This window comes from Heterodontus francisci, chromosome 41, assembly GCF_036365525.1.
Source record: "Heterodontus francisci isolate sHetFra1 chromosome 41, sHetFra1.hap1, whole genome shotgun sequence".
NCBI classification, from domain to species: Eukaryota; Metazoa; Chordata; class Chondrichthyes; order Heterodontiformes; family Heterodontidae; genus Heterodontus; species Heterodontus francisci.
The window spans coordinates 34,379,817-34,391,850 of NC_090411.1; the positions used below are offsets into that span (position 1 = coordinate 34,379,817).

The 12,034-nt window shown below is 41.4% G+C and overlaps 1 protein-coding gene across 6 annotated transcripts in view; it reads right to left on the reverse strand.

Moving 5' to 3' along the window:
• Window positions 1-12,034, reverse strand: part of LOC137353469 (trinucleotide repeat-containing gene 6B protein-like) — a 187,473-nt gene that overhangs the window by 18,474 nt on the left and 156,965 nt on the right. For 5 of the 6 annotated variants that reach the window (XM_068019785.1, XM_068019786.1, XM_068019788.1 and 2 more), the window contains 10 exons: window positions 11,916-11,990; window positions 10,223-10,271; window positions 9,328-9,473; window positions 7,508-7,678; window positions 5,531-5,665; window positions 4,940-5,074; window positions 4,289-4,381; window positions 2,141-2,336; window positions 1,862-2,017; window positions 60-221 (listed from right to left, as the gene is read on the reverse strand). In XM_068019785.1, the coding sequence (XP_067875886.1) occupies window positions 60-221; window positions 1,862-2,017; window positions 2,141-2,336; window positions 4,289-4,381; window positions 4,940-5,074; window positions 5,531-5,665; window positions 7,508-7,678; window positions 9,328-9,473; window positions 10,223-10,271; window positions 11,916-11,990 (1,318 nt within the window). The remainder of the gene's footprint in view (window positions 1-59; window positions 222-1,861; window positions 2,018-2,140; window positions 2,337-4,288; window positions 4,382-4,939; window positions 5,075-5,530; window positions 5,666-7,507; window positions 7,679-9,327; window positions 9,474-10,222; window positions 10,272-11,915; window positions 11,991-12,034) is intronic. The other variant, XM_068019787.1, reaches the window with a different exon arrangement.

The window sequence follows — 12,034 nt, forward strand, 5'->3', positions numbered from 1 at the left end:
TGTTTTAACAAGTTTTATGTAAGTTTTTTTAAAAACATAGTATACAAGTAGTATCAGACCTGGAGGCCAACTGGAGCTGCTGGAACCATTTGAGAGCTTAGGGGTGGACCAGTTGTCACTTGCAGGACCCGAATGGCTGGCCAAGGAGTCACCTGCTATCATTTCGTAATAGGGCAGACTATCTCGAGACTTCGATGGTGCCATGCTGCTCGAAATAGCACCTGCAAAACAACATAAAAATTAATTACACAGATGATTTAGCTGGGTGATCAGCAGCAAAGTTCAAGTAAACTATTGGTGCATATATATGTCTGAACTAGTCAAGGGAAGGCATGACATAGCTGAACAATGCAATCAGTGAGTAGCATCTTAATCGGGTACGGGACAATTAGATATGGAACAAACGTGCCCAACATTGTTCAAACAATATGGGCAGAATAACCCTCTGAAATAGTATTTCCTCAGACCTCCTCCTAATTGCAGCGGTGAGGCATTCTCTCCTGTGTCCCCAAAATGCAAAGTGCAAGAAAGATCAGTTCACCCAATTTCACAATTGATTCTGAGGCACATTCCAATCAAATGTTCTGAAATCCATCACCCACACACAAAACTTCAAGCAACTTGAAGCCCAACGTGAAATAGCTCCTGGAATGTTGTTGACAAGTACTCTGGGGTCTAGGGCATTTTTGCAATGCTTAGCCATTAATCTGGCCTGTTTCTTTAAGCTCTCTGCTCAGTACCCCCTTTGGCCAGCTGTCTAAATAAGTCCACAGGTCAATTAAAGTTTAAGTTGCTGTCAGATGTTTCTTCAGGATCCCTCTTTGGCTCATTATGCCAGAACCTTCACTCATTATCTTAGGGGCAGAAAAAACTGACAGTGACTGGGTTTATTTCTCTTTTTGTATACTTTTAAAACTGTTGAGATGGAATTTATTGATGTTTTATACAGAATGCCAATTTAAAAAAAAAACTACAGCTAAATGATCCACTTATGATCACCAAGCACCACATCATGCTCTTTAGCCTCTTGCTAGGGCTCAGCTCTGCAGGCTCTAGAAGTCCTTTTTTTTCATTCTTTCATGGGATGTGGGCATCACTGGCAAGGCCAGAATTTGTTGCCCATGTCTAATTGCCACTGACAACTGAGTGGCATGCTAGGCCATTTCAGAGGGCAGTTAAAAGTGAACCACATTGCTGTGGGTCTGGAGTCACATATAGGCCAGACCAGGTAAGGACAGCAGATTTCCTTCCCTAAAGGACATTAGCGAACCCAATATGTTTTTACAACAATTGATGATAGTTTCATGGACCATTACTGAGATTAACTTTCAATTCCAGATTTTTATTAATTGATTGAATTTAAATTCCACCAGCTGCCATGGAACTCACTGAACTCAACATTCCTTAGACATGAATCTAGACAGTGCCAACAGATTGCTTGACTATAGGGAGCATCACAGTCTAATCTGGGGACTTCAAAGGTGAGCAGGAATCTGAGCTAAAGGCCCCTACACTCCACTTTATTATATGTAGGTGTATGTTTGTATTGAGTGCCTCTGCCACACAAAAATTATTTACAATCAGCTAATGAGCCTGATTGTGAAACCAAGGCAAAAGTACAAGACACCACCAAAGCTGAAAGAGGAAAGAAGGCACAGTAAATAAATGATTAGGTAACATAAATTAGGTTTGAAAAGGCTGTAGATTGTAGAAGGAAGAAAAGAGAGGGGGAAATCCAAAAGCATCCGTTAACATATGTGACATTGCAAAGATTCTTCATTCAGCACTGTGGTTGAAGGAAGAATATGAAAAATAGCATGCATTCAATGCAACAAAGTCCCATGTTATTTTTGGACATTACCATTTTTGAGGGGGTTGTGATCTGGCGGCGGAGTAGCAGGAGAGAGACCCTCCATGGTTGTCCACTGCTTGAGCCGGGATTGCTGGGACTGAGGTTCCTTCATTCCTACAATACTGTTGACATCTAGCTGGTTTACGCTCATGTTCGAACCCAGGCCTGAAATGCAAAAGACATTTTAGTGTTGAGCACCCAAAATCCAGGAGCCATATAAAAGGTTTTCATAAAGAACAGGTGTTATATAGCTGCAGGACAAGAAGGCAACCTGACGAGGGGACTCACCCATTGGGTAACCTGGCTGAAGCTGTCCTTTGGTCTGAAAGTCTGGAAGGCCAGAGGGAAGTGAATTAGGCACAACATTATCCAGGTGCTGCTTGGGTATGCCAGGGTGCGACGGTGAGTGCTTCATCCCAGGGGTGCTGTTGTGTCTGTGCTGCTGCTGTTGCTGCTGCTGCAGAGCATTTACGATACGGGCAAGCTGAGAAAAGAAAACACACAAGTGAGGGTTAAATACGGTTCACAGTAGGTTACTCTTTCATTTTCATCATTTAGTAATCTGGTTTGTTCCACCCACCCTCAAGGATCAAATGCTTCTCTTAAATATGTTTCAACACATGAAGACAGAATCTCTAAGAGCTCCCCAGTCCATTATCTGGTCTGTGCTGAGTTAACAGATGTTAGCCCAATGGAATGGTAAAGATGCTGAAATCAGCCTCAGCACCCCTGGGTTAGAAAAGAGGATCAGTATGTATTCCTCTTGAGTGAGTGAGTGTGTGTGTGTGTCTGCATGTGTGTGCATCAGGTGACAACAGGATCAGGCTGCGCAGTGATTCCCCTCCCTCTTCTGCCCCTACCAAAAGTCAAACAACTTGTTGTCATTGACTCTCCAAGCTCCCACTAGATGAATGCTCACTTGGGCAGGGTACAGGAGGATGTCTGTGGAAGAGACAATATTTTGAGTAGAGGAAAGGGATTTAGATAGGAAAGAGAATATTTTATAAAAGAAGTTTTTTGAAATATGCATCAGTAAATCTTTATACTTATTTTAAAACTTTCCAGAACCTGATTGTAAGCATCCATTTTACTGTCCCCTACATGGAATGAATTCCCAGTTAGACTTGATAAAGTGAATATAAAAAAATGCATGACAAGAATAGAATTCATGACTTTGCCACAGTGATCAAGGAAAACATAACAGTAACATTCAAAATGAAAGCTCAGAATTTAAAACTTTTAAATCTCATGGATTAATCAGCAGTAAGCTGAATGTTTTGAACCTTCCAATTCCCTTATGATCTGAACACGCAACAGGATTTTCATGGACACAAGGGTCACTGATGAATGTGCAGGGTGATCGAATATATTGCACTTCAAAGGGCTGATGATACCTAACCCCTCCCCCCCCACCTTTCTCTGGAAGTTGCCCTGTATCCAGTTAGATGTGCAAAGGGAGCTGCAGTCAACTCACTCTGCTGTTTATCTTGCTTTCCTATGCTGCATGTTTGTTGTTTTCTCCAGGGGATGTGTGAATAAGATTGGAAACCAATGTGGGAGGTGAAACTTCACCGCATTACTGTGCAGTGCTGAAACACTGGTTTAAGTAAAACACTACCATTCAGGAAAGCTGACTATTAAACATGAACCAACATGCATATCTTCAGCATTTTCTATTTTTACGTTTAGATTTTCAACATTTGCAGGTTTTTTTTGTTTTCATGTTGCCTTCAGTGACTATTTCACCTGAATCACAACAGCACAGCAATGATTCAGACTTGAATCTATTGGGCATGTGTTATGTTTGGTTTTCACCAGTGCGTGCATTTAACAAATTATTTACCTCACTTCTTGAAATTATGCTGAAGCCTGCATTAAATAAATTACCAAGTTAAATTGCAGTGCAACCACTTGATGTCATTCTCAAAGCTATCTGGAAAGTGGATTGAGGACAGTGAAACTGAATGGAGGATTACTTGAAGGAAGAGAGAGCAGAGGGGAAATTATACCTTAGAGCTAGCTGTCACTCTAGGCCACTTCCCTCATGAGAGTTTTAACATTTTCAGCTGGCTTGCTCAACAACATATAGTGGGATCAGCAGGCATGCCACCAAAGCATGAGGCGACCCTAGCATGGGTACAAGATTCAGCAGATTCTAACCAGCCCAGTTAAACACAGTCACTCGAAGGTCAAATTGTGGTGTGGTACTGATAGTGATGCACCAATGATACCGGTGCTATCTGTGGATTGAACTGTTCAGCACTCCTGGTTTAAGGATTAATAGCAAGTAGAAGCAAAGGGAGATATCTTAAATAAAAACCATCTCAAGTCATTAAAAAAAGTGTTAAGGCTGTTTTCCGAAATCCTTTTGCAACATAAAATGAAACAGTAAGAATGTCAGTTTGTCACAGAATCCAAAACTTCAGCATATCATACTTGCTGCTCTTGCTGTTGTCGGACAGCGGCGGAGAGCTTCCGTTGGTTCTGCAGCACTTGCTGCTGCTGTTGCTGAATCAAGAGCTGGTAGGCCTGTTTAGGAACAAGAAGCCAGAGTGAACCAGGGGCAGGAAGTCACAGTGAACGAGGCGGCCAGATTCTTGTTACCAATTTTGTTTACTTCATTTTGAATTGTATATTTTATTCTCAACAAGGTTAGACTCAGGAATAAGGTGGTTATGGAATGTTTTGCCTCTTGTTATATACAGCAGAATAGGGCAATCTGGTCATAAAGTTCATGGCTCTTTGCATCTGCCACCCTCCACTGCAAATTGTACACTTGGTATGTTCTGTAACACCTTATGTGCAAGAACTAAGACTTCTAATCAGGTAAGATTGCTTCTCTCAAACAATAAAAATCAGAATTTCACTGAACCACAAATTGAAATGCAGAGGTGCAGTGCAGCTTCAAAGATATGCTGCTATTGCAGGACACCCGTTTACCATTCAGAACCTCCATCAGCATGCCATCGTTCTACACAAATGATCCACATCACACCCTGAGGCTGAGCAGAAACAACACAGCAGTTGCTATTATGACATCATGATCGGAGAACATTAGGGTTCGATCATCAAAGAATCAGTGCTTACCAATTGGAGCTGTGGGAGCTGAGGAAGTTGACTGAGCATAGCTATTTGCTGAGGGGATAGCTGAGGACCAAGGCTAAATAGGGCTGGGTTCAGGGCGCCATTCGGAGCAGCATGCTTCAACATGGAGGCAGGAACCTACAACCAAAGCAAGGAATCCATTTAACACATTTATATATAGAAAAGCAGTTATCACCATTCCAATTTTTTAACCTTAACCTAATTCTCAACAGCTGTTTTGCATTCCCCTCAGAAGAAAGGGCTGCTAATGCCCACTGCCGATCAGAGGCAAACAGCACAGCAACAGTGGAGATGAACAAGCATTAGCAGCATTTCTGACTCTACAGTGGAATGTTTATTAATAACTGAGGGATGCCAGTGCTGGAGAATGAAATTATTTCCCATTACAGGAATGATACCATCAAGTATCCATTGTAAAGTCTAGCCCATTCGCCTGGGTTGGATTTGAATTTCTATTCGAGCTGGTCCATTACTCCTGAAATCCAGACATCCCTACCCCATCTCCCAAACAAATGGTAGAGCAAGGGAAGACTCTGTAGCTCAGTGATGAAAGGTACTGACTCTGTTACATACCTGAGGAGGGGGCAGGAACTGCGGAGGCACTTGAGCCCGAAGGTTAGGCTGGGATGAATTCATGGGTTGCACTTGAGGTGTATGCACACCCCTGGATTGTGCTGTGCTACCGCCAAATAAACCATGATTGCCATTCTGTAAAAGAGAGACAGGAACATTAAGTCAATTAGATTTTCTTCCAGTGAATGCTTTCATACAACATCACTTAAAAATAAGGAAGGGAGGCCACCTTATTGCAGATTACTGCAATCTTTGTACTAGTCTCTAAATCTGATTCTTGTTTAGACATCTGCCCATCGCCATGCTATTCTGCTACAGAGCAGAGGAACAGCCTGTACGACAACCACAGGTAATCACAGAACTAAAAAAGGTCCATTTTCACTGAAAAGGATAGTAGCTCCACCAGCCTCCCTTTCCCCAATCCCCAAGTGAGGAAGCACTCTATTGTGGGTCATAGATTCTCAGAGATGGCAGTACAGGAGGCCATTTGGTCCATTGTACCTGTGCCAGTTCTACCCGAGATTATCTTATCTAATTTTATTGTATGATTGATGTTTTCCCCTTTGAGTGCTTCCCTCCTAAATGCCACAAGTGATTCAGCTTCCCTTCACAATGATAGCAATACATCCATCACTTTTTCTCTCCTTTCTTCCCAGTGGTGGAATGGAGTGGTGGAATGTTCCATCTGGAAGGAGGGAGGCAATCCAAAAATGGTGGGCATTTTCCACCTGTACAGCACTCCACTGTGACAAGTGTCTCTCATTGTTTTTTTGCCATTGTCTCCAGAGATAGAACCCTCTGGGATACGGCTGCTCTTCCCCTATTTGGAAAGGCAAACCCAAGAGGCTACTGTTTAACTTCTCATGTCCTGAAACCTCAGTGGTCTTATCTATTCACAGTGTTGTTCCATACCCTTTATTCATCACATCAAATTGCTCCCACAACTATAAAACCACCACCCACTCCACCTCCCTCTCTCTGTCTGTCCTGTGAAAGGACTGTAAGAAACAATATTTCATTCCAGTAGGTTATATCTCAAAATGCTTTGGGGACAGAGTCTGGATTAGATGGCTGGATGTTTATCCATTGTACAAGCGGCTGTAGTATGACAATTCTGCAAACACACCATTAGATTTTACTATCATTTCAGTGAAAGCACTGTCGAGTGCAGCAATAGGAATGTGCTATTAAACAGTTGAGGAAAAGAGTACAGGTTTTCAGAGCTGCACTCCTCCAAAAGAGCTCCCAACAGTTCACAAGCATGAACTTGCACATAACTTGGTAACCCCTCTCAGCTCTGTTCAAGTGTCCATTCTGGGGTAAGAGAGAAAATAAGAGGCAAATTTGATGATGAACAAGAGAAATTTCTCACTCCCCTCCCTAAGCCATCCTAACTGGGTCTTCATGCACCAACTTCAATGAAAATGAGGACAGTGATTAGCCCTGAAAGGAAAAAGGTATGATCTGAACCTTCCTTTGATCTATTGCAAAAAGGACAATTGTAGCTAGCCATACAGAGGGCAACTCTAGTCACTAGATAATATTTCATGCTACATTACAAGCTTATTCAGCATAATTTTACAACATATTGAGTTTTCTTTTTATACTGTAAATATTACAGTATTTTTTCCAATTAGTGAATTTGAAGTAGTTGAATTCACCCTTTTTCTGTGCATTATGATTCATGTTGCTGTCGTACATAGTTATTAACACAACTGGTTGAATGGTGGAGGTAGAGAGAAAAACATATCAAGCATACAACTGGCGTTTAACTTGTGTAAGGGGAAAAAGTGGTCAAGGCTTAAATTTGCTATAGATAAATATTGATAACCTTACTAAGTAATTAGTGACTCTGCTTGCAATACATTGCGAAATGCAGGTAGGAAAAGACACTTAGATTTGCTTGCTTAGAAAGGAACAGATCGTGCAATATCACAACATCCCAGTCACAAGACACATTCAGAAAGCAGCCCTTACGTGTCTAGCGTTTAGGTTTTGCATGTTAAGACCAGAGCCGATGCAGCCGAGGCTGGTGGTGGGTAGAGCAGTGCCCGAGGGAGACAGCTTGCAGCTCGGAGGAGGGGAGAAGGGCGAATTAGGTGCCTCGTCAGACAGGCACCCGTCTTGATTGGAGAAAGGCAAAGTCAGCTGAAGGAGGGTTAGCCAATCAGCATGCAGATGATGGAGGGAAGGGAGGGAAAAACAGACAAGGAAACAGCACAAAGATGAGTTGTGGGGAAGGTGAAAAGAAGAAAAAACGAGAAGAGACAGAAATTAGGTGTCTCACACACAGTTAGATAAAATTAGTGCCGTAATCAAACTTTCACATACATCCCTGACTGGAAACAGGTGGGCTAGCTGCTAAGCTTTCTGCATTGTTGGAACAATCTGTTCTACTGCAGGGTCCTTATTTTCCTAGTTGCTACAGCAATCTAAAACTCCATCAAATGAACTTTTCCACCTGTCATGCACTTAAGAAACAAATCCATTCATTAACTCAGAGCTGCATGCTCGTGCATTCATTGCTGCTCTCTAAGACTTAGCAGATAGGATGTAAAGGAACTGGAATCGGGTAGTATACAAGGATCACATATACAGGAGCCTTAGCTCACCTGCAGTATTACGTCAATGGATTATGGTGCTGCCTAGACTCACCCACCTTTTACCAAGTCCAAAATCAGATAGGGAAGGAGTCAAGAATTAAATTTGAAGAAAACATTTATTGATAACCTTACTAATTAGTGCAATACATAGAAAAATGAAGGCAGGAAAAACACTTAGACTTGCTTGCTTAGAATGGATCAGATCATAGGTGAAATTCTAACAAGTCGTCGGGGAGGGCACGATGAGAAGCTGAGAAAATATTCCCCAGATTCTCCATTTTTTTTGCAGAATCTGGAATTAAATTTGCAAAATAAAAAATACTGGCAGATAAAAGTGGCTTCCCATTTGTTGACCAGCCACTGGCAAAAAAACCGAATCTAAGTTCACATTAAATGGAGGAGGAAAAAATTCTGTCACCTTGGCTCAGTAAGTACATGCCTGCCTCAAGGGGGCTGAGAGCTCAAGCCCCACTCCAGGACTTGAATGATAACCTAGACAAATCACTAAGGTACTAATGGAATGGCTGCATTGTTCAAACTGCTTCCCTTTGGATGTGATCTGTCTCCCTGTTCAGGTGGGGTTCTGGTAGATGCTAAAGATCTCTCAGAACAATTTGGAGTGGAGATTTTTCCTCGTCTCCTGGTCAACATCCCCCCCTCAACTACAACTACTAAAATGAAATTACAGAAGGCAAAACAAATTGCTGCCTGACCTGAGTATTTCCAGCATATTTCAGATACCTGTCCCATTATCAACCCCCTTTGTCATGCACCATCATTCCTTTTGTCATTTAATCACTCCTGCTTTCCAAGCTATCTCAGATCTTTCCCTTTTGTTTTTTCCTCCCCTGCCCCCACCCTACTTTTGCTGTCTCTGTGCTTGCTTAAAACCTGTTACATCTGTAACATTGTCCAGTTCTTTTTCATCTGAAGCATTAACACTGTTTCTCTCTCCACAGACGCTGTCTGACCTGTAATTATTTCTAGCATTTCTGTTCATACATTAGAAAGAGACGACCTGGTCTTTTGTTCACTGTGGTTTGAGGTCATTGTGTGAGTAATATGGCTGTTCCTTTCACCTACATTAAAGTCAATGCATTTCAGAGAAATGCTTTAGTACGTTTCTGAAAGAAGTGAGAAGCTACATAAATGCACATATCTAAATATATAAACAACTGGCAGCAGAGTCCTCACCTTCTCAAAATAGGGTCCACTGTCTGCGGTGGGCGAGTCTTTGGAATTTGGTGGCCGGAATCCCGATCGATCCTTCCTCATCATTCCATTGTAATCCATGTTCATTCCTCGTTTGTCAGATTCCAGCTTTTTGTCCGGTAGACCACCTAGAAGAAACAGAAATGGACGGCTTTAATGGCGGACACCAACTCAGTTTAAATGCATTTTCTCTCCAATACAAGCGAAAATGTATACGCGTGGGTGCATGACTGTTTGTATATACTTGAGGCTGCCACTAAGCTACTTATCTACTAGAGCTGCAGACCAGGTAAAAATGAAGAAAACATGGAGAGTTCTCTGCTTGCTTGCATTTGGTGATGTGGTACTGTACCATATAAACAGAAACTCAGGCTCAATTCATGCTTTGTGCTAAATTAGATAATCTTGGGCAGGTCCACTGTTGGAGTACCGCAATTTTCTGGGTTGGATCAGGCAAAAACCAGCAAGATTTTCTGATTCTGATTGCAATCCCATGACCCCTGCTGGAAACTGGATGCATGTGAACATGGCATGCGGAGGAGGAAGGAGGAAGTGGGAAGAGAAAAAAAGACAGAATCAGAATGAGATACTATGCTCGCCACACTCCAAGTACTCAAAAACATGGCAATCTAGGGAATTGTCACAGGATTTCAGTTGAACATCTCATCTAAAGGGATGGTTGAGGATAGGGACGCACAGCTGAAGCCACCCTGAGAATCAGCTTTCGGGAGCAGTGAGGAGAGAATTGGGAAGAAGCAACGATCTCAACATTGCCTTCCATTGACTAATAGAATACAAGGATGATTCAGTAAAAGTAGCAGTTTTAAAGCACATTAGCTGTTTGGAATAACGCAACTTTATGCTGTTTAATACTCACCAACAGTTAAGTCCATTTTGTTACCAACACCATCTTCGGAAGACTCCCTCTGTGAATGGAACAAAAACTTGTTACAACAAGTAAAGAAGTAAACTATTAAAATCCAAGTTTGGTCGTGCAGTTTTTGCTATATTTCTTCAAATAACAACCTAAACACCTCCAAACTGTATGAAATATTAACATTTGACAATCTGGTCATAGTGTAGGCTTCCAGAATTGAGCACAGAGAGGAGAGATTTTTACCCAATCAGAATGGGTTTATTTGAAGCCCAGATCCTAGAAGCGAAAAGTAAGCATCTAACTCCACACAAGATCCATTTTCATTTGTTTTTAAAACAAAACAGATTTTTCCAACCAAACTCCAGTCACTGTCAAGTTATCAGCTCAAGTTGTTTACAGCATAGGTATTGGTATATCAGTCAAAGGTACAGTGTTCTTCCATATAATATGCATATTGGGAACCAACCAAGCTTTATTCAGAATTAGCAACTGAATACTCAAGAAACATAAAACGCAGGAATAATAACTACAGCCAAAGTTTACAGACTTCCCACTTCTCTGTTCCCTTCCCCCATCCTGGTATACAATAACTTCCACTCCCATCTTTCATACTAACTTCCTGCTGAACATCTCCCTCACTGACCTAGGTTCTCTGTGTCTTTGTTCTCAATTACCACCCTCCCCACCTCGCTGACCCTGTCAAATTCCAGGGCTGAAAATGAAAAGCAACAGTTGCAATTTAATGTCGAACAGGGTTAGGCCCAATAATTTCAAAGATAGTTTTAGACAATAAACAACATTCGCCAAACCAAATACTGCCATTTCATTATCACCCTCCAAGAATCAGTAGAGCACAGCAAAGCTGGTTAACACAGCACTAAGGCAGAATATTGCAGTAAACTTTATTTTTAAAGATGACAGATGATCTGTCTCAAGGGACTTGAGAAATCAATAAACAAATATCATCCAGTGTAACATGTTACAGTCCCTGAACTTTAACTAGAGAATCTGATGCAACAATCATACCAAAACTGCAGACCATGTAATGGTCAATGTCATCACTCAGATTAGTACATGTTATTTACGACATTAAACCCACTACTGACCAAGCCTCATTACTCTAAACCTCTTGTGACACAAAGGTGGAGTTGGCTATAGTATAAAACACACTGAAATGAACTAAAAATGTAAATCCTCATTGTCAATTTATTCTCATATTTAGCTGAAGTGAACTGTTTAAAAACAGCAGCACAATTATAGATTGGATTGAGCTGTGTAATACTGGTATAAGGTATAATCTTATAAGATAAGGGTATAGGTCTAATATTTGTGGTGGCAATAACAGGGGGAGCAAATTGAGAATCTCACACAGGTCACATATCATGCATCAATGCTTGCAATTTCTTCTACTGTACATTGTTAGCATTGACATAAATTTACCCAGTAACAGTATACATTATAACTAACTTTGCCCTCACTTTTTTGCGAATGTGTAGTGCCTTCTTATGCTCACACTTCCAATTGGCTCCAAGTGAGTTTATATTGCAATACATTTTAGTCTACTTTATGTCACAAGAATCTACCTTTTTGTCACGAGGCTTAAAATAATAAGGTTAGCCAGATTAATGTGATAAATTTAAGCGGCAAATCGGGTACATTAGGTCTCCAGCAGCTTTAGTAAAGCTGTTCTTACCAGTAATCCCATTTTGGAAAATTGCGTAGAGAGAGGGTTCATCCATGTGTCATTGTTCCCACCTTTCATGGAGCCCTAGAGGAGAGATTCAGAATACACTCAGCTCTGGTGAAAATCTA